The sequence below is a fragment of the Candoia aspera genome, chromosome 2, assembly GCF_035149785.1.
Source record: "Candoia aspera isolate rCanAsp1 chromosome 2, rCanAsp1.hap2, whole genome shotgun sequence".
Taxonomy (NCBI): Eukaryota; Metazoa; Chordata; class Lepidosauria; order Squamata; family Boidae; genus Candoia; species Candoia aspera.
In genome coordinates, this window is record NC_086154.1 from 226,223,882 (window position 1) to 226,247,443 (window position 23,562).

The 23,562-nt window shown below is 37.6% G+C and overlaps 1 protein-coding gene across 1 annotated transcript in view; it reads right to left on the reverse strand.

Annotated features, from left to right (window-relative positions):
- ADGRV1 (adhesion G protein-coupled receptor V1) overlaps positions 1 to 23,562 on the reverse strand; it is a 252,597-nt gene that overhangs the window by 32,066 nt on the left and 196,969 nt on the right. The window contains exons 85-86 of the mRNA XM_063295429.1: positions 20,364 to 20,521; positions 2,491 to 2,612 (exon numbers count right to left, since the gene is read on the reverse strand). Of these exons, the coding sequence (XP_063151499.1) occupies positions 2,491 to 2,612; positions 20,364 to 20,521 (280 nt within the window). The remainder of the gene's footprint in view (positions 1 to 2,490; positions 2,613 to 20,363; positions 20,522 to 23,562) is intronic.

The window sequence follows — 23,562 nt, forward strand, 5'->3', positions numbered from 1 at the left end:
GGCATTTCAAACCCAACTGATATATATATATATATATATATATATGAAGTTACTATTTTTTTTCTTCAGCATTCTTACATTTGTCTTTTAAATTCCCATTGATATATATATATATATATATATATATATATATATATATATATATATGAAGTTACTATTTTTTTTCTTCAGCATTCTTACATTTGTCTTTTAAATTCCCATTCCTCTAGTCCAAAGTGACTAAAAGGCCAGTTTCTATTTCTGATTTGCAACAACAGAATACTAACATATACAGTACTGTTCATCATGATTTTATCTAAAAGGTTTTTTTAATTTGCTGTCAAATTTTCTTGAGTTTTTTCTGTGTTTAGTTTTTAAACTAAACTATTAACTAAATGAATTAACTAGTTTATTAGTATTTGAATTACATTAAAAGTGTACATCTCAAAGGCTTCTATTATATCAGAAGACTGCTTCTGCAAGTCATCTAAAGTCCCTTGAAATGGCACTTGCCGAACAGTTGTGGTTCTGCTGTCACAGCAGAGGCAAAGAAAAAGATGCTGCGCATACATACATGAATGGAATGTGTAAATGGGGCATGCTGAAAAGACCATATTAGTAAATAGGGAGTGAGCATATCCAATCAAGAACATCAAGAACATAAGGAACTGAATGGCCTCAACATGCTTGTCTGGAACCAGTGCAGCTTAAAATAAAAAATTCCTACTCATGTCTACATTAAGAAATAATCTTCTTATTGTTCCATGGTGCGATTCCAAGAATTGCTGTAGGATCTCATTGTAGTCAAGACCCAATGCTAATGCAAGTCAACAAGCCAAGAGCCTTGTTAATGCATCAATACCAGCCATGCCACTTCAGTGGTAACATAGAGATTTTAGGCTGCAATCCTTAGACTGATAGTCCAATTATATATATATCTATTTTAAAATAAACTTAATTCAATTCAGTGGGATTTAGTTCCAGATAAAAGCATAGAATTACCATTTTACTCAGAATAAGCATCATCAAAATCAGTGGGACAATTTTTGAGCAAATACACACAGGAGAGCACTGAGGCTGATTTTTGCTAACTTGTTCAGCCTTCCTTATTTTGGTGGCCTCAAGTTATGTTGGACTACACTTCTCATAATCCTTAAACAGGTAAGTTGTGTGATAGTAGTAAAAGCCCAACAGCTAGAAGGCACCAAGTTTGAGAGTGAAGTGTAGCGCATTATATATGGCTATTTCAGTTACTCAGTCCAATTAATTTTAACTTTCTCTTCAATTTATATAAATTTGGGGGCAGAAAATCTACAAAATTTATTGTTATTAAATGGTGTCCTTAAATATTGCGGCATGTAGTTTCTTAGGAAACACATTTTCTAAAGTGACAGCAAGGGGGAAATTCTTCTTTTAAGATCACATTTGCCATGTGTCATTTTATAAGTATTTATATTCAAAATATAATACTAGGGACGCGGTGGCGCTGCGGGTTAAACCGCTGAGCTGCCGATCGGAAGGTCGGCGGTTCGAAACCGCGCGGCGGGGTGAGCTCCCGTTGCTCGTCCCAGCTCCTGCTCACCAAGCAGTTCGAAAACATGCAAATGTGAGTAGATGAATTGGTACCGCTTCGGCGGGAAGGTAACGGCGTTCCGAGTCGTCATGCTGGCCACATGACCCGGAAGTTTCCCTAGGGACAACGCCGGCTCCAAGGCTTAGAAACGGAGATGAGCACCGCCCCCTAGAGTCGGATTCGACTGGACTTTATGTCAAGGGAAACCTTTACCTTTACCTATATTCAAAATAATTAAGACTTTTAAAAATGAGCTGGCTGTTTAATTAGAAAAGTTTTTTATTTAATTAAAATGTCTCCAATCTATAAGCTATCCAATTAGTTGGTTAAATATGACTACAGCTCCAATATTTTCCAACCCATAGTTGCTAAAAAAGCTACTTCTCTGCTATTGCTTTTTCTTCATTCTGCTTTTGAGTACACGAAGACAGAGATCCAAACATTACAACAGGTATTTTGAAAAATCTTTCTGCATGCACAAACTCTTAATTATTTTGTCCTTGAATTTTTAACATGCAAGTTTTATCTAAATTTTTAGTATTTCAATAAAGTTTTAAAAAAAAAATAGATTTCACATGCAATTTCAATTACTTTATGGAAAATAGTTTGCTACTTCCCAGTTGAAATTTAAGTTCAACTGAACCCTATTTCCAAGTGAATTAGTGTGTGTGTGTGTGTGTATAAACATTTATGTTTTTATTCCTATGCTGTTTGCTTAAGCATTTACTCATTTCACCAGAACCATGTATTATATAAAGAACATGCACATATGTGTTTCGAGTTGTGTGACAATACATACCAGCCGTATTGTTATTTTTTATTCATAGATATAGAACTTGCCTTCTTACACACTTGCTTTTTTTCAGGGTTCACATAATTAGACATACAGTACTTTGATTTTGTTAAAATAGTAAATAATAAATATGTTAGGTACTTACTTGTAAGCTGTTGAAAATGACAAAGAAGACCAGCATCCATAGATGCCTGTAAGCCATGTGCAGTCCTCCCCATAGCCATGTCATGGAAATTAGGGCAAATAAGTATAAAACCAGTGGGATCTCTAGAAATCATAAAAACATGTATTTATCAGATTGATATGCTTTGCAAAAATAGCTTCGGACTTCATCAGCCTATGAAGATGTTATAACTTCTCAGTGCTTCTGTAACCATCAATCCAATCTAGTGATGACTAATCACAATCTTTTCCCTTCCTGTACTCTGTTACAGCTGAAGGCAGAGGATTGGGAATTGGAGAAGAAGCCCTTAAGCCATTTGGATGGGTTATTCAGCAGATGAGCTCATCCTAAAAGCTGAGGGCAAGATCAAACAATAAATAAATAATTAAATAAGTTCTGGTAACAGATGATGAGGTTAAGTTACAATTCTCTTACAAAATGCCCAGGCAAGGCATCACATTCGTTAAATGGATAAAGCATAGTTGGGCTTTGTAAAACAGTACTGGAATTTAAGCATTAAAACTTGTTGAATCAGTCGAAGAATCTTTCCAAATAATCAAAGAGCTGATGAGGGCATAGTAGGTTTCTATGCCACAAACGGAGGGAGGGAGGGTTTTTAGATGAACGAACTAAATTCTTTCAATTCCATGAAAAATGCAAAGTTAAATGACAAGATTGAGCTTTGGAATTGACATTGCACTCACAGCGGATGCCAAAGTCCTTATTTATTCAGTTTTGTACATTTAAAATTGTACAGATGTTTTGCAAAACATCACTCTTTCTCTACGGTAACTAATGCAGTTTAAAAAAAAAATCCTGAAAGGATAATTAAATATGGGAACTTCATCACTTAACCAAGTTTTCAAACTTACATATCTTTTCCTAATAAATTCCACATGGAAGTCAGTAACTAATGGCACAGGTTAGATAACAAACTATTGCGTCAAGGTTCTCAGTACAATTGCCATCATAAGAATGACACTTGTGCAAATCAGTGCTTATCTTTTTCACAAACCAAGGGCAGGTTGAAGTGAAACATTGCTAAATCCTCTTGTACTGGCTGTTACTTCCAATGTTTACAGCATAAAGCGTGAACAGAGTTACCTAGTTAAACCTTTTATCTATCTTGCCTCATAATGACTTAACATCTCTCCAATTTTCAGACAGATGTTTTTCAAGGTGCTACCATCCAAATCATTTGACTGGAACTCTTTGAACCTGGTATTATATACACTTACTTCTTACACCATTTGAAATGTTAATCCCCTTCTAGAGATGGGTCAATGTACATACTTAATCCTTTTCTGAACAGCTCTTCACACGCCCTTAATTTTAACAATTTTTGGAAGGCTTGGCAGCTCTTCCTGTGATACAAAAGCATTACTGAAAAAAGCATTAAGTCTGAGGAATCAGAGAATGTCTGAAAATAATGAATTTTCTTTAGGATGTTTTAAAATTTAATATCTTTGTCTAAGATAGGTACTACCTTTTCCTTCTGCACTGTATCACAGCCATGCAGCATTGTAAGCTATTTCCTAAGGAATCATGCTCTTCTCTTCTATTTTTAACTTTCTGCATTTAATTTTCAACATATTCTGAGATTACCTATCTATCTGGTGCAATACAAGAAAAGGAAATAGAAAATAGAAAATAAAGAAAGTTTCTGCTATCTCCAGACTGACCTGGGAAAGAATGCCTGAAACCCTAGAGATTTGCTGTTAGCCAGCATAGAAAAGGGACCAGTGGTCTGATTCCTTATTAGGCAGCCTTTCTATGTCTCATTGGGGAAAAAAAATCTTTTTAGGACAAGGGTTTTGATTGCATGAATTGTAAATATCTTTAGCTAGAGTTCAGTTTAATAGGACTGTGCCCATACATGCCCCACTGAAACAAATAGGAACATATGCTTTTGTACAAATGAAATTTCTGCCAGTGAACCAAGCTGAAAAGTTCCCAGTAAATTTTGTCCTATAGAATTATGACAACAATCAGTTACAGCAGTTTTCAAGTATTTTTCAGTGTAAATTTACATGCAGCAGAATCCTGGGAGCAGGATGTTAGGGGGGGTGTACAGTCTGTCAAACAGGTCAGATTGATGAAAGCAGCATTATGCTGTCATGATGAAGCCCTGCCCCTTTTGAACATGCATTGTAATACATTGCCCAAAGGGGTGGAGCTTGCAGTACAATGGCTTAACACTGCTTTCATCATCTTGACAAAAAGCAGGAACCTAGAGATGCCTGTTTATACACAAACATTTTGTTTCAGTTTCTCTTTTTAAGTGTGAATCTTTTATAGCCTCTGTGCCATGAAGGAACTTAGGCCGCTGCACTGTGAAATAATAAATCAATATATTGAAAGCAATTAAGAAACAATTTGTAAAGTGTGCATATGAGTATGGGTGTTGAGGAACACATTAGTGGTGGAATCTAAGAAATAAAATGGTATTGAAAAATTGAGAATGTATGGCCATGCCTTTCAGACTCTAGTGGGCCACAGTTACATAGCAATGATATAATGGAGATAACCGAAGATGTTTCCAACACAATGTAAAACAGCTTTCCCTCAGCTCTCTGGCCTATCCCCTCTATACTGGGTTTCTGAAGAGCAGTAGCTCTCAGTAGAGCATTTGGGAATGAAGTAAGGATTAGTCTACCCTTGATTGGTAGTGAATCAGATTGACATTATGTTACAATGATTATATTTAAGGTTTTGCTATTTATTTTTAATGCTGTGTTATTGGTTGATGTGAGCTACTTGGAACTTTCAGGAATTGAGCAGCATAGAAATCAGAGGAATAAATAAACAAATAAACATGTAATGAAAACTACAATATTGAGACTCAAAGGGAGAAAAATACAGTGCCACCTTCTGATGTTTGTTGGAGAATAAATGTGCCAGTAATTGGGCGAATGCCAAACACAAGCAAGATCTTGGTATCTTGGAGAACTTGCTCCAGTCAGATTACTGAATCAAGGAGCTTGCCCTTCAAAAGCTTATTTGATTTCACTAAATCACTGGTCACCTATCTGCAGCTTCAGTAGTTCACAGAGGCAGAATTTAGTCTGTACAAACTAGAGAAGAAATTGTTTTTTTCCTCCCCACCCAAATAAGTATCGACAAGAAGACTGAATCTAGCCACATTATATTATTGTTGTTATTGTTACTGAAAGTGACACATAAAAAGGAAAGTGTCAATCTCCTTTAGCATCTTTAATTAATGTGACTATTTTGGGCCTACACAGGCCCTATGGTAACCCCTATTGGTGTGCTTAAAAAACAATACAGTAACATAAAAGATTGAAGTGCAGTGACTTATTTGTACACATGTTCATCTACAATCTCCCCCCAACGAGTTCCATTATCTTCTCATTTACATTCATTGTGTGACAAATTTGAATGAATTTAGCAGATGAGATTGATAAAGTATGATTAGGTAGATTATAACATTCATATCTTCCTTTAGGTAGTGATAAATAATATATTCAGAAAATTAATTACTGTATTATGTTAAAATATTAAATGTAGGCCTCTTACATACTGAAGGTGTGCAAGACCTCCTGTGTTACTCAGAGCTTTTGGAAATTCAAGGTATCTTCCCTTCCCCAGGTTATGCTGCAGTCTTGTTAGAAATAAAAGATTCCTTATAGAGTGTATTCCCTATTAATACAATGCTGAAACTCAGCCAGTTTTAATAGTCGAATAGTTGGTTTGGCATATCACTGCAATATTTTGGGAGGGAGATGGGCAGCGATAAAGTTGATAAATAAAATAAATAAATTTTGTCTAGGCAAACCAGCATATTTTGTTCACTATATAGTTCAATTTATTAAGTAACAGCTGTGATGTTTTAAGCATGTATCATGACCAAAATGACTGAAAAACTGAATTTGTCAGTAAACAGTATCAAAACTTACATGGAGAGGTAATTAAGACATCTGAATCAGCTTTGTTAACTTTATCCTATTTCCAAGTAATTAATTTATTTTTAGGCCGATTTAGATATAACATTCAGATTAAAATGGCAGGAGTAATCATCAATATAGTCTTGATGAATAATCTGCAACACCATGATAGTAACAGTCCGGTGGAATTGCTAAGTCATTACTAGAACAGTGCAGGTGAGAAGTTTAGCACAGGAAGATTGAGTAAATTTTAAAATGCCATTGCTGGAACCCTGGTCTAGCTACTTTCTGATAGTATGCTATCAAATTCAGAATTTTGTTTAACTTTCCATTAATCAACCTCAATTTTGAAAAGATACATATACCACCACTGGCTGTTGGAATCTGTACTCTGATGATATCTACGATTTTTTTTTAATTTGGGAAAGAACTGAAAGTTAAAGTGAAAATTTTCCACTTATAGGACTGTCATATGAAAGTTTATTAAAAAGTGTGAAAATCAGTATTTAGAACCATACAACATTTACTTTTGTTATTGGGTCCCTGACATTGTGTTGATGATGTCTTGATTTCTTTGTAAACGTATGTTTTCTTTCCCCATTTTAGGTTGTAAAGATGCTAATATTTCTCCAATTCTTCCAATTTTTATGATAGAGCTATACACTCTGTTGTAAAATAAGTGTTATTAAATGGTGGAGATATATAGAAGAGTTTTGCACAAAAGAAATGTACCATGTTTATGAAAAATTAAGTGCAAATGCTTGATAAGGGAAAACATTTTAAGATTCCCTTGAATTACAGTATTTGAGAGAGATTTAAGAAGACATTTAACCAAATTTTCTCAGTCAATGGCATGATGAGGTTCTTCCTGCAGTTTTAGTTCTTTTTTAATAAGATTATGCTTCATCTCTATTTTACATAAAGGAAGGAAATGAAACTATCAACAAAGGATAAACGTTAATAATCCAAAAATAAAGCTTCGTTTTATATACAAAAGGCAAATTACCCAGTTGGTACTACAGAAAATAAATTATGCATGATAAATCAGGCACTTTCTACAAATACTATCTCCTCACATGTTGGTAATGAACCAGGAAATCTTCCCAAAAGTTAAACTAGATGTTTCTATTTTCAAAGGTCAGCAGAGATGGGCAGATTATGGAGTTGTGAGATCTACTTCTTTTTCTTTTGGTTGCTATTATCTTATGTTTCACAATTTCGAGCCAAATGCAGAATAGAGGCTCAAATAGAGACACATACTAAGAAATAAGGTACATGCTCACTCTAGCATAGTTTGAGACCCAAGTCTCCAAAGATCAAAATAGTATAGTCATTAAAACAAAGTTTTACTAGAATTACGTTCCAAACTCTCACTTTGAGCCAGACCAGCGTTTCTCAGCCTTAGCAACTTTAAGATGTGTGGACGTCAACACTCCCATCTTCTTCACCTGCCTCAAGGGTTGTAGGGAGGAAAATCAATAGGATGGAGATAGACGGGGGCTGAGAATCTTATGCTGCTTCCATTATATTCAAGCAAAGGGAAGATAGAATTGAAAAAAAAGTAATACTCCTGATTGTCCAGTAAAAACTTTTTTAATAAACTATTTTAAGAGAAACATTTTAGTAGCTATAATTCAGTAGGTCTGAAATCCTACTGCAAATCATCAAGAGTTCTAGCACAAGACTGTGGATTTTCATCTTCACATCACAGAAGACCCTGCTGTCATCCCTGAAGTGTTATCATGCCTTTCCTTAAAAACCTCTAATGAAAGAAAGTCTATTTTCTGAGGAAAGTTGTTCTACTGCTAAATAACAACACTTCTCTAAATTCATCATGAATTTCCAGGAGTCTCAACCCAGTTTAAGAACCCTCGATGTATATGATAATTGCAATATACTTTTAACATGGAATTAATGTTAAATGGATGAGGACAACACTATAGAATACAGGCTGCATAACATAAGAAACAATCCAATAAAAACCGACCAGATTAAACACTACCAAAGAAATAAGAATTAAGTATCAATTCCATAGATTTACATTTAATTCTTATTTATTTTACTTGTATTAATATTTCAGGGAGTTACCAATTGGTCATGATCCAATAGAGATGTGTATGTGTATATACATAGGTATATTCATTTATATACACACACACACACACACATTTGTCCTATCGCTAAGCTTCTGGCTTCAGCTTTGACACTTGTACAATTGAAAGAATAGGCTAATGCTCGGTTATAAAAATCACTAGATACTATGACCATCTCAAAGCATAACTGCCAGCCCTTTGAGGTAGTCCAGTTAGGAAACCAAAATCATGAGTACTGTACTAATGCTACCTTTATTGTAAGGTCATAGTAACAGAATCTTGCAAGTCTGAAAGCACTTCTCCCCTCCCCTGCCTTCCAGAGAACTAGGTAGGTCAATTCTGAGATAATTTCCTCACCCCAATTCTTACTTTGGACTCAGATTTCTCTTATCAGACCATTGTCTAGGCTGTAACTCTTCTTCCTGCCTCCCAAGGTCACTCTCACAACCCATTACAATAACCTATAGAATTTTTTCTATGTTATTTTGCACAAAAGCTGTATATTTGAAGAATACTGTGCTCACAGTAACTAGAGGTTGCGGATATGTAGAAATTCATTCTTATTTTAGGGTTAGTTTCATTTTAGTTTTACATGCTCTATTTTTTTTTTTTCCTTAATTTACTTTTAGCTTTCCAAGGTTCTCAAAAGACATAATTATAACCTTTCAAAAATGGCTTACTGATGCTTTGTCATCCCCACACAGTGGCAGCTACATTTTCAGGAATGTATTTTTCTTTTTATTACTATTTAAAGAAATGAGTGCAGTAGGCAGGAAGAACATAGAGAGATGCTATCATTGGCAGCTATGGGAAAATAACAGTCAGTCCTCTTATGTTCAACACACTGTCTGTTGCTGTGGCATCTATATGCCTGTCCGAGGAGAGGTAAACTTATTCTTAGGAAAAGGAAGTATAAAAATTGAATCACTTGTCTGGTCTAAGATGGGAAGATAATTTTTTCCCCCTCAAAACATGGCTGGCAATGAATAGATTGGCAGACTAGGGCTCTTCCTTAAGATGACCAGAATTACTATGAGGATGGATGAATCAGTTGGTTTCTGACATACAACAGTAATATGGGTTTGCTCTGCATATGCAAGCAGCATGAATGTGAGGGCCTTTCTTATTGAAGCAGATAGTACTAGCATGTGGGGACATCTTTTAATATTTCTTAATGAGCCAGGCAGATATTGGGACATGTAAGCATATTTTGTCAAGATATGGGCAAGCAGCAGTGTGCAGATGCAATGGACACCAGCACAAAGGCCTCAGAAAATTAGAACTAACTAGACAACCTGTGACCCATTGGGTCATCGTTTCAGAAATATTTCCTTACCTAAACATAGAAACAGAATGACCACAGGCAGACGGTGTGTCCGCGGTCATCCAATCATGATTTCCGATGCTCCCTGCCAGCTTCTCACAAGCAAAGTCAAGGAGGAAGCCAGCAGGAAATCAGAAGTCGCTCCTGCTCCCACTGCTTTTTTGCCCATCTGTGGTCATTCTGTTTATCCGTTAGGGTAAGTAAATACTGACTGTGGTGGATTTTGGCAGTGCCGCTGGTTCTCAGGAAGGAGGGAGCACATTCCAAGGAGGTGGAAGAGATAACAGGAGGCACAGTCCAGGAAGCAATGGTGGAAAAACGAAGAGGTTCAGGATAGCCCTGCCCTAGAGCTCTCCCAGGTTATTTCCTCTTAGGTTAGGTAGAGTAGCTTTAGTCTGGCAAGATTCTGTCTATATGGTGTGAGCAAATAAAGAACTGACGTTTGAAAGGACTGATTTTTTGTCGTTCTTGGGCTGGGCCTGACTAAGTATTGAAGGTTGTTTGCCACTACAATTATTTTGGGGGGTAAAAAACAATATTGTCAGCCTAAAATTTAAAGTTCATTCTGGTCACATCAGACTATACCACCTTTCTCTCAAAGGATGACCCAATGGTTCACAGGGTTGTCTACTATACTGTCTGGAGGAACCATGAAGTACATTTGAAGGAATTTGGCTTGCTGGCTGGGGTCTGGCATTAAATGTCTGATGTAATGATGGATTTGCTCTTGAATAATCACAGAATGATTCCATCTGTTCCTTGTTGGAAGGACTTCTTTGGCACCAAAAGATGTCATTTGGAAGAGGCAGTTGTATTGTCTGATGTTCTTCCTGAACCAGTTTGCAATAGGTTCATCACTTCTGTAGAAACTGAGGAGCTCATTAGGTAGAGGTTGCAAATTGTCCATTCTGACCTTTCCCTTCATAGTACAGAAATTAGCGGTTTCTCCAGGGAATAGAAAGGCATGACAGTGAGGGCAGACTTTGGCCATCACACCAACATCAGCAGAAATATTATGCCATGTGAGTCATGCATTTTCAGTGTTGAAGTGTTGTCATTCAAGGGGGGTATTGTTGTGCTGAGGAACTCTTGTAGTAATTACTTTTTGCCACATGTTCTCAAGTTGATCTTCCCTTTCCTCCTCCGTCTCTTCTTGTGTCCTCATTCTGTGGCTTTCATTGTTATTCTGGAGAGGTGCAGCCCTTTCATCCTCCATTTGTTCTTATCTTTTGCTATTTGTTCTTTGTCTCTGATCCTGGAGAGGTGCATTTCTCTGCTCCTTTGTGTCTTCCTCTCTTTTCCTTTTGTGCCTCTTGTTGTCATTCTGGAGACTTGTATGCTTCTCCTCTGTCTCTCCTTCTCTCATGTTATTTGTCCTTACTGTTTGATCCTGGAGTCGTGCAGCCCTGACCTCATCCGATTCTTGGTCTCTCCTACTTGCCATTTCCTGATGACATTTGGTGTTATCCATTGACAAAGATGTCCCACTTCTCTTTTCATGTGGCGTAATTAGGCTGATGATATTTATTTTTATTTTTTTATCCCAATGCTGTATTGTGCCGTCATCATCTCAGAAGAGTTCAGATTTCCTGCCAGCTTCCCATTGACTTATGGGAAGCTGGCAGGGAGTGTTGGAAATGACAATCAAATGACTGCAACAGTGTGGCAGTGAGGCAGCGTAGTGGTGCTGAAACTTTTCCAAATTTCAATCCCACAAGAGAAATGGATCTGGATTTTGGACGCATTCTTTAAGTTAGCCCATTTGAGGTATGTTGATTCAAAAATTGTTGCACCATTTTGCCCAACTGAAGGTTACAAACAGACAAACAAGAGAGTTTTAATAGTATATAGATGAGGCACATGGTGGAAGACCACTAACATAACTGCAACTATTACAGAGCTTTGAAAGGGAATGTTCCACAATAATCTAGCACACAAAATAGAGCAAGGTTTCTCAGCCAGGGTTCCATGGAACCCTAGGGTTCTGTGAAAGGTCACTAGGGGTTCCCTGGGAGATCACGATTTATTTTAAAATATATTTCAATTTCAGGCATCTTCACATTAAAGAGGTACTGTAAGTTTCATTCTTTTCTTTTTTTTTTTGGTTTAAGAACACTGTTAATCAATATACACAGGCTTACCCATGAAACAAATATAATAATTTTGTAACTTCTGGCCTATATTTGAGCCTGAATGTGCAGGGGTTCCCTAAGGCCTGAAAAATATTTCAAGGGTTCCTCCAGTGTCAAAAGGTTGAGAAAGGCTGAAATTGAGATTTTTTTTGTGCTTAATATTAACATCACTTGATAGAACAGTATACTGTTTTATGGTCTGTCAGAACTGACATGGTTTTGGAAATGAATTGGCTGGTGGGTAGAGGAAAAGCTACTACTGATGTGACTCCCCAGTTAGTATGAGCTTCAAGTTTCAACGTGAAAACAAGAACAAGATGGCAACAGTTAATAGATGGAGTGACAACTGTGGGCAGAAGCTATGATTGCCTGACATTCAAGTTATAGCAAAGCTTCAACATTCAACAAGAACTCAGGAAGAGAAAAAAAAATGAGGGGAAGGGAGAGAAGGCTTAAGGGTAGTAGTAGGGTTCAGGAATAATAGGATGTGAAAGCAAAGAGAAGAGGAAAACAGATCAGAAGCAGGGAAGCTATTTTGGAAGCAGAGAAGCTATGTGGATAGGAGTTCCAAAGCCCAGTTGAATTTAATCATGAGACATTGACAAAATAACATGGTAGTGTTTCCTACTGTGTGGGTGAAATGCTATTTGGCATGCCAGAAAAGCCAGTTTGTTGCGATGAGGCATGTATATCTAAATACACCATCCTGTTGAATAGCTTATAACAACAGATATTCAAGGTGTAGGTTCATATATTTTGCTAAATCATAATATGGTTTGTTTAGGTTGGCTTAGTGTTCTGGGAACCCAGCCAGTGAAACAATAGATTCAGTAAACTATTTATTAAATAAACTACGGGTGATATTATAAATGTTATAAATTAGTATTTTTTAGCAAATGAATGCTATCCAATCCAACTAAAGAATCAACACACACACAAACACACACATTATGCTATTCCTTTCTGAGTAAGCAATGTTATGCAAAGTGCAAAAAAGAAGTCAGAAATAGTAAGAAAGTATAACTAAAGGTATTCAGGTTCTCAGCCAATACCACAACTTTTCTAAAATCTACTCTTCAAAATTTTTTACTAACCTGGATGGAAAAACAAATCACCAGGTCCCTACATTCACTCTTGATACTATGGTTTAGTGATTATTGCAAAAAACAATTCTTGTGAAATGCCAGCAACCTGAAAACCACATTTATTACTAGAAAGTTTTGGAATATCTTGATATATGATACAATCCTGTGGTCATTTAGCATCTGCTTTAAACTCAAAGTGACCTACAGTTTCACATCTGTTTTAAGAAATGATAAGAACAAATTGCTGTAGTCTAAAACAGTAATAAGAAAGTGTAATAATTTTGACAAATATATTTAGACACTGTTATATTCTTAAGTTTCATTAGCAAAGGTGTTGTCTCAGTTGCAATCATATTCAGCATGAATGCTTCAGCTTCCAAAAGTTTCTTAGCCCAAGAAGCAAAAGCATTTTATTTTATGTATAATAGATTGAAGTTGAATACTGTATGTGAATATTTGTAGAGGTACAGTAAAATGGTTATTGAATAGTTAATGAATAATTTTACCTTATCAACACTAGCCAACATGAATCAACTATCACTGTTGCTTCTTTTTATGATTCAGAATACTCATTTCTAAACTTGAAGTACATACAGAAATCACTCCCCACCTATAAATATTACTTAATTTATGGGAGTGTTTTACCTGTATTATTGAAAGTCAGATTTTGGAAGACAATCTTTAGAAATGAGGTATGAAAAATAAAGCTCTTTTCTCAGTAATATTTGCGCAGCTGAAATCAATCCTTATGAATGTGAGACTTAGAAAACTGAACTGTACAATTAATGTGTAAGCTGTCTGTATGTGTTTTCCTGTTTAGACTGCAGAAATATATCCTGTACTACAAGTGACTGGCCTTAACCAAACATTAGATGTTATTTGAATAACAAAAGCAGAACGGAGGGCAGCAACTTGGAATAAGGGATGGAAATAATGGTGCTTCCCTTTTGGAACCAGTTATGGTGGCAGGCAGGTAAGTAGATTGAGAGAACTACTGACTAGAGAAATGTATGTTGAGAGATATCATAACTTGTATTTTTGCTACTGAACTATAGGCTCAAGCTGTTAGCCTGCTTGGGTTTTTATTTTAGCTACTGTTCCATTTGGCTCCTATGAAAATATTTTTAAAACTCTTGGCAAACAACAACATGCTTTGCAGAAAACACATACAAACTGGTTTAGAAAACAATCTGAACTAACTCAAACCTTCCAGATCATTAAGGGAATATGGTTTTGTAACTTTAGTAGGTTATTTATTCCAGGAATCAGAAAATACTCTGTTTTTGGAAGATTTGTTTTACTGATGCAAATGTCTGATAGCGAAAAATTTGCTTAGCTATGATAACACTACAAAATTTAGGGCTTAAATTCCAGCCTCAAACCAATTCCACTTTATAGGATTCTGGGAGATTGGCTTTAATTTGCAAGTGCAATTTATTCATATACCTTGAGAAAGCTGTAAAAATGGGCTTCAGCTGTCGAACACTTTCCTACACATATGTCCCAAAGAAGACAATGGCAGGCTAACATATTCTAAATCAAAATTCTTCAGTATACTGGCCTACAATCCAAAAGCTGCTTCCCTGATCACCCCTACATGATTCTTCCTGTCTCCCAGCTCTGGGCATCTCCCCATTTTTCTGTAGAGGTAGTTTCATACTAGCATTCATCTGCTGTTTCAAAGGGATTAGAAAGAAGGCACTTTAGCAACTTCACCCCACCGAAATGAATATGTTCACACTTGTTACAAAGTCCCAAATAAAACAGTCCATGGGTGGGGGAGGGAGAACTGGTTTTCATGCCAACCTCTTGGCCGATTGAGAGTGAACTGATTGCCTGAAGTTGTGACCTCTGTATTTTGAAGTGGGTGACGGTGAAATCGACCGTGATAGGTTAGCTTGAAACTGATTCTGCAGGTTTGGGGAAGTAAACCAGCAGAACTGATCTCAGTACTGTAATGAGCTTTTACTAGACTTTGGTCAGTTTTACTCCATGTGCGTCCCAGCTGCCTTCCTAATTGCTTCAGTGCTCTTACCTATCTAGTACGTACACCAAGGAGCAGAGTTAGCGTTGCACAGGAGGACATTAAATTGAGGAGTTATTAAATCAACTGTTCAAGTCATCTACCCATTTTACAGAGAAGCCAGATGAAAGCCAACCATAGAGGATAAAGGCCAAGTCTAATTACCATTATTCCCTTTATATTCTCTGTAAGATCCTACTTATCCAAGGCATAAAGAAGCAATGAAATTACATACAGGGAATATTTCTGCTATTGGTCTATGATTTCCTTCTATGAACTCTGCCAACAAAACTTTTTAATCATGAAGGAACAGAGCACAGGAGGATAAATAGGTGAAGAAGATATATTTAAGGCATGTTTCCAGTCATCTTAGTGGAGATGCCTTATCTCTTTAAAAGGAGTGTAGCAAAATAAATTGGGCCAACTTTTCTTTTACAGACACTTGTCACTTTCTTCTGCTGCTCTCTAGCATACACAATTAATGACACAGAGAGGCAAGAACATGATGCAATTATTTGACTTAATTTGCTTATGATAGAAAAAAAGCTTCCAAATCAATATGATAGCAACTAGAGATGTGAAACTTCAGTGTCTTTCACAACTCACAGTATTCTCCAGATTCATGAAGTATAGAGAATATTCTCTCTTGCTGCTTATGGTACTGTGGGAAGTACTCCTTGAAGGGAGAGGTTAATAGGCAGGCAAAGATAATAGAAGCCTACTCAGCTGGACTACTATTCTTTCTACCTCGTGGAAAGGATCCTAGATATTTCTTTCTTTACCTTTTAAAATGTTGTTAAAGTTTTCTTTACTATTGTTTATACTGCTTGAAAGCTACTTAGGAAAGATTATTATCCTGTAAGGTGAGAAATAATTTTAACACACATATAAATATCCTAAACGCACATAATGGTTGCATCTTCCACACATGAAAGTCTGGTATTCTGAAGTAGCAAGGCAACCAAGCACTCATTCTCATGAACATGCAACTTCTAATTTGAAACTGAAGTTTAAAAGACCAGCAAAAGTACTTTGTTCCTTAAAAAGCCGCTCCTATTTTTCAGCATCCAATGTATATGTGTGCATGAGTTGGATTGTTGCCACAGTTTATCATTCTCAATAAAGTACACCTTCCTTGTGGAAAATGCCATTCTCTGAAAATATTTACATTTCACTGCCAAAGGTTTACCCCTTCTCTGCTCACAGGCACAGGCTCCTTCCATGAGATTCTTTATTTACCACTCGTGCAAGGTTAATAGTTGGTCAACATAGTTTTTAGGTGGAGAAGAATATCCAGTTCCTTGCTGAAAAGTAGAAGAACCCACTAGATGAAAACTTGGTCAGAGTTCAACCCATTTAATTTGTCATAGCATGCAAAAATCTAGGAGTAGATGTGCTACAGAAAATGCCTGAACCAAAAAGTTCCAGATGGCTCAAACATATTGCATGTCACCCACAATAAACTTGCAAATACAGTTACAGAGCAATGCATTAATGCCATTCACACAATCATGTGTGTTATATCGTAGCTTTAGTTGCCAAGCCATACTCTCTTTCTGTAAAAAAAAAAAAAAGCCAGCAGACACCACATATCTTATCAACATTGTTTCATAATAATACACTGTGTCTACATGCTCATTTTAAAATGGGCCAGTTGTGATTAGCTTAGCAACTCTCTCCCTCATCCTCTTTAGCTGCAACTGATGACTAATTAGCCATGGCGAAAAGAGGTGACAAGGGCAATAATCCATCTTGCCTCATCTCATGATATTTACTGTGACAACAAAAGCCATGGGAATTATATTGTGTGCAGGATGAACATAAGCACAGACATACATATGTAAAGCTGTGTGAGATCAAGATTCAAAGAGCAAAAGGTGATTCAGAGCATGCATAGGCTTGTTCATAGCATCAAGCTATTTTCCTGGAATCATGCAATAGCTGCCATTTAACCACAGGAAAAGATGCTACTGCTTTAAGGTGCTACATGTGTATAGATACATGCTCTGAATCAAAGTCTGCCCTTCAGATCTCTGCACAGTCCTCTTTATTCATATGTAAAGCCCTCTCTGAATGCACTGGATTTATTTATTTATTTATTTGATTTATATGGCTGCCCATCTCAAATACATGACCCTGGGCAGTAATAATATTAAAAATGTTTAGCCACACAATGGAGGGCTGCTGAATTGGAAGTGCACTTTGTATCATAAAGTGTACTGCTATTCTTAGTGCAACTTAATTTTAGCAGAATCAGAAAAAAAACAAGACAATCTTTCCAATTTAATTGCACTGCAGGAGTATATGGATGAGTGTGTGAGAGTAGATTCATGATCATGTCGTACTACTTTTTTTTTTCTGACTAAACAAAAGATTTCAGGGTCCATGGTTTATGCCAACAGGAAATTCACTAACAGGCTCTATTCCCATGTGCAGAAATAGGCTCACACAGGATCAAAATAAAATAAATCCAGACAATACTAATAGGATCCTTAATATTTTAAGTGTATATCACATAAACAAAACTACTTACTGATGTTAGAGGAGTCTAAGTGAGGCAAATGCCACCCTTAAAATACGACTGAAATGTTTAAAATATATGAATAGAGATTTAGAAATTATCTGAGTTATTTAACTTCTCTCAGAAACACATGTCCATATTGCTTCATAGTGAACTGGAGTTTTTGTTGTTATAAAAAGCCTTATGCTTTACTTCCTCTAGTTAAGTGTTATTTCCTCTAAAAGACAGAGAAGCCAGTTGACGCCATTCAATTTAGCATACAACAGGCTGCAAAACATATTCATTATTAGGAAGAGATGACTGGAGGGGATTAAACAGCTAAATTCCTATAGCAAGGACATCAGTGGCCAAGTCACCAGGTGGTATCCATACTAGGGGGAACCTCTACTCTGTGTTCACACAGTATTTGTATGCATGGTTACTCAACCATAGGTTACTAAATCCAATTTTCTGGATGTACATAATATACAGAATAATGAGCTAACCACACAGGCTGGATTTGTACAACATGCCAGGATGGCTAGTATGTTTGTGGTCAATACTGTGCAAACACAACCTCTTCATCAGTTTCCATTTACATCTATGTATGGTTGCCATTCTAGTTGGAGAGGAAGCAGAAATTTAATGATATCCCTTCAAAACCATCAGTGGCTATAGCTGACTAGCAACTCCTGATACAGTATTGCTACCTGCTGATTTACCAGGTATTGAGGAGCTTGGGATAGACTGTTGATCCCACCATTATGGGACTGTTAGCTCTTCGAGGTAGTCCACATGAGAAACATAACAATGAATACTAGCTCTATCTTTAGTGTAAGGTTACATTAACAGAATCTTGTGAGGCTGAAAGTATTTCTCCCCTCCTTTCCTTTTACTATCTGGAAAACTAGGGAGGGAAAACTTCTGAAATCCTTCCCACATCTCATCTCCTTCGGTGGACTGAGATATCTTTTACATGCTGGTTGTCCAGCCTGTGGCTCTTCCTCCTGTCTCTCAGGATCATTCCCACATACCATTACAGGGACAGAAAAAAAAGGATATGGGCTTTTTAATCCAGACTTCCAAATGTGTGCTTCATCGTTCTGGATTTGAATGTGCAAGAACCAGAGTGCAATCTCTGCTTCACTAACCCCCCCTCCACACATACCTTCTCTATATAGCTATCTCAAATCTAAACCAATTGTCTTAATTATCTTCTCAAAAAATGAGAAGACACATTGAATTCCACCCCCCCCCAAGTAACTAAATACACATTAAAGAATAGCATCCTTTGACCTTTCCATCCTGCTAAGCTTGCAAAAGGAAGACCACGTGTAGCAAGGAATATATCATCTTCAGCAAAGCGTGAAAGAGCCTAAAAATTGTAAGGCTACCATTAAAAGCAAAGGACTGGGTAATAAAAAAGGAGAACTTTAACACAAAGACTTGACCTTTACAAGGAGACACAAGTATTATAACTGAAAACTTCCTAGTGAAATTCAAGCACAACAGGTGTCCTCTACGAAACAGTGTGGACACCCCACCCTTCCTTCCACCTGTTCTCCATGTGAGAGTGGTCTCTCACATTCTGACATCTGCATTGACTTCCTATGTTTTCCAGATGCAGGCCAAAGGGCTAATTTCAATCCATCTCCAGAAAACTTCTGACAGCTAGGAATCAACACATTTTTTATATCAGGTTAGCACGGGCATCTAGAGAAAAGTTCTGTATGGATTTAGATTTGAAACTGAATCTTCTTTAGAAGTGGTTTTGGTTTTATTTCTGGACATTTTTTTGCCAGTTGCTAGCCAAAATATGCTTCATGATGGTTGGGAGATTTTGTATAAAATATAAAAGTGTTTTAGCCATGCTCTGTAAAATGGAAGCTTTTCAGGTAGCCCAGAAGGACAAATCGTCTGCTGAATATCTGGAGAATGGCTATCAGGCAGAGCAGACAGACCTGATATACTTGCACAAGTGTTTTAAGGCAGTGTTTCTCAATCTTGGCAACTTTAAGATGTGTGGACTGGCTGGGGAATGCTGGGATTTTTAGCCATGCTGGATTGGGAATTCTGGGAGTTGAAGTCCACACATCTTAAAGTTGTCAAGGTTCAGAAACACTGTTTTAAGGTACCTTCATGTGCAACTTTATGTCACTGATTTAGGTAGGATAAAAAAGAAGTGGGTCCTAATTTGGAATCTTTATTTTTCAATTTGTGCTAAAGTGCACAAGAGTTCAATTTTATATGCCATGGGGAGGCTTAAATCTCTCCCAATGGAAGGTACTTGCTTTCTACAAATGTTCCCCAGCACATATATGCAGGATACCCAAAAGCTTAAATTCAGGCTTAAAGTTCCTCTTCTGTATAGTAAGGCTAATCAGGTCATGGTGACTTATGTGCCATAAATAAAGCATAGACAGAAATCTATTTAATGTGTTCTTGGTTAGCCTTTAACAGTAGTTTCCTTGAAATCAATGTGTTTCAAAGTTAGTCATGACAATTTTAGGTCTTGTTCATTTTAATTGATCTAACTCAAAACAGAACTAAGTTGGGACCCATCGGTAGACACATTTTTCAGAATGGAAATAAATAGAAATCTTTTCCATAGGAGGGCAGGTAGAAATTGTATTGTTATACCTACATGCCAAAATATCTCATCAGTTACATTTTTACCTGATTCAACATAGAGCTATTTTAAATATAAAAGAGGCAATATATTTGGAGGGGCTAAAACATAGAGAAACCGGCCTTGTTTGCTTCATTACTGTATACATAGTTCATATTTCATACCTGCTGCATTGGTTCTTCCTCTAAATACATCATCATAAGCTTTCCACTGAGGTGTCACTTGATAAACGTGGATGAATACCACAAATACTACCACCAGGCATACTAGTGGTACCAGGGCAGCAGTAAAAAGGGCTGCATAAATATTTGGAATGAAGCACCTGAAAGGGAAAAAGAAAACACAGTCATTTTCAAATATTACAGGAACTTTGACTGGAATGTGGAAGTCAAGATATCTGGCAAGCTACACTTGCTTTAATTGTCTAACCACATGATTTTCAAGAGTAAAAAAAAGAAATTCAAATGGTGTTTCATTCTCTCAGATATCTTGTATAAAAAACTGTGCTTATCAGAATAGAACTTATATTTTAGTATAATAAAATATTAAAATAAAAGGTTTGCCCAATTAGATAAAAAGCTAAACTTCATACACATACACAAAAATACTATTGGTAGATTTATCTAATGCCAACCTTAGTAGCACTATATATATTTTTAAAAACTATGCATTTTTCTGTATTTAGCATTTGTTACCCATTCAGAATTTCTTTAAAACATATCTCATAACAAAAATGATTGGCATATAATGAAAGGTTTCATTCTAGGTAAAACAATTGCAGGTTTCCTTTTGCAATTCCCCTCCCTCCCACTATTTTTCCTTCCTTGGTTGGAGAAGTGGATAGGACCAGACCTCACCCATTCAGAAATCAAAGCACAGCTGAAATCTATTAATACTTTCCTCTGGTAAATCCAGTTGTGGTGGGTTCTTTGGATATAAATCAATGAGCATTGCATTAGTCCACGAATATTGTATTTTCTACAAAAATGTACTGTTCAATTACTTCACCAGAATACTTTTAACTCTTATTTATGTAGTTAAGATATAGAATGCCAATAGCAACATTATTTGGCTCACAAAACGTAATTCTGTTTAAAGAACTTTTGATCTGATCAGGTTTTTCTAACTTCAACATAGATCTATAAACCTCTGACTCCTTACCAACTTCAGCAGCCAATTGCTTTGCATTCACCTTTTCAGATCAGAAAGGAAAATAATCCATTAGCATGTTCCAGCATCCCCACAGTTGCTCTTTTGCACATTGTAATGATTGCCTAAACCCAAATACTCAGTCTCACAAGCTCGGGCTTAAAGATAACTGATTTATTAAAGGAATAGTATGCAAATACAGAGAAAGCTGAGAATGAGCAAAAGCGCGCCAAATACAAACTTAAAAGCCTTGCTTGTAAGCAGGTCCCGCCCCGTCGCTCGTCAGGACGCTCCCCCTCCCAGGTGCTGAAAGCCGTTAGACGCGCCTGGGAAAGTAACCTTGAACAGGAGCGCAAACCCAAACATACATTCCAAGCCCTCAAAACAATGGAGGGCGAAAGAATGAAAAAACTCCGGGTGAAGGAACACGGAACAGAGAATGACATGTGAAACGTTACAATGTTAACCAGACATTAGAATGAGAACATGACATATTGCCCCCCCAAAAGAAATTAGGGAGCCGGTTTGTCAGGATAGGCAGAGTGAAAGTGGGCTACGAGACGAGGAGAATGCACGTCTGGAGCAGCAACCCATTCAGGATGAGGGAAATGTTTCCAGCGGACGAGGTATTGTAAAGCGGAGCGCTGGCGTCTGGAGTCGAGGATAGATGCCACCTCGAAGTGTTGCTGGTTGTCAATCATGAGGGGAGGTGGAGGAATGGGTTGTGGATGCCAACGGTCTGACGATAGGCAGGGTTTGAGCAAGCTACAATGGAAAACAGGATGTAAACGTTTAAGGTTGTGAGGCAAATCAAGTTTAAACGTAACAGGGTTTAGTTGAGCAACAATTGGAAAAGGACCGACAAATTTAGGACCAAGTTTTTTAGAGGGTTGAGGGGACTTGATAAACTTAGTTGATAAGTAAACTTTATCCCCGACCGCAAAGGATGGTTCTGGGGACCGCTTCGCATCGGCATGTCGTTTGTAGGTAGCTTGGGCATGGCTGAGAGCGAGTAGAATATTAGACCATGAGTCTTTGAGAGAGTCTGCCCAGTCAGCGAGGGTGGCTGGTAGCGGTTGAGGATGTGGAAGTTCGGGAATCGGAACAAATTCACGTCCAAAAACTGTTTTAAAGGGAACTTGACCGGTGGTTTGATGAATGGCATTGTTGTAGGCGACCTCAGCAAATGGGAGTAAATCGACCCAGTTGTCCTGTTGGTAGTTAACAAAAGCCCTGAGGTATTGTTCTAATGTAGAATTAACCGCCTCTGTAGATCCGTCCGTTTCTGGATGCCAGGCGGTAGACAGCGACTGTTTCGTACCCAAAAGTTTCAAAAATGCCCGCCAAAATTGTGACGTAAATTGTGTGCCCCTGTCACTCACCAAACGGGCGGGGATACCGTGGAGGCGGTACACGTGGATGAGGAAGAGGCGTGCCAGCTGTTGTGCGGTGGGGATAGAAGCGCACGGGATAAAGTGAGCTTGTTTGGAGAAAAAGTCTTTAACGACCCAAATGACGGTTTTTCGTTGACTAGGGGATAGATCAACGATAAAGTCCATGGAGATATCCTGCCAAGGGACAGATGGAGTGGCAACGGGTTGAAGGAGACCTTGGGGCTTGCCTGGTTTGCGCTTTATCGCCGCACATACAGGGCACGCAGTGACATACTCCTTTAAGTCTTTGAGTAAAGTTGGCCACCAGAATTGGCGGCGAACGAGGTGCAAAGTTTTTACGTAGCCAAAATGTCCAGCTAGCTTGTCATCGTGGCAGCGCTGGAGTATGGTTTTTCGCATTGCTTCGGGTATATAGAGACGATCGTTGCGCCAGGCAAGATCATTGGTGAAAGTTAAAATGTGTTTATTGGTTTGCAACCAAGTATCTGTTTTAAGGTGGGAAAGCAACTGTTGTTGCAAATCGGAGGGAATTGACAAGGGCGGCGGGCGGCTGGAAGGCGGAGCGGCTGGAGGCGGAGTTGATTGCGCTCGGGTCTGGCTGCGAGTCACTGCTGCCAAACTTAATTGTTTGTCGGTCCAGACGGTGCCCTGGACCGTTGGCCCTGGGCCAGCATCTTGGGGTCTGCGCGAAAGTGCATCAGCTAAAAAGTTTTTCTTGCCGGGTATAAATTTAAGAGTGAAGTCAAAGCGGCTGAAAAACTCAGCCCAGCGCAGCTGTTTGGGACTGAGTTTCCTACTGGTGCTTAAAGCTTCCAGGTTT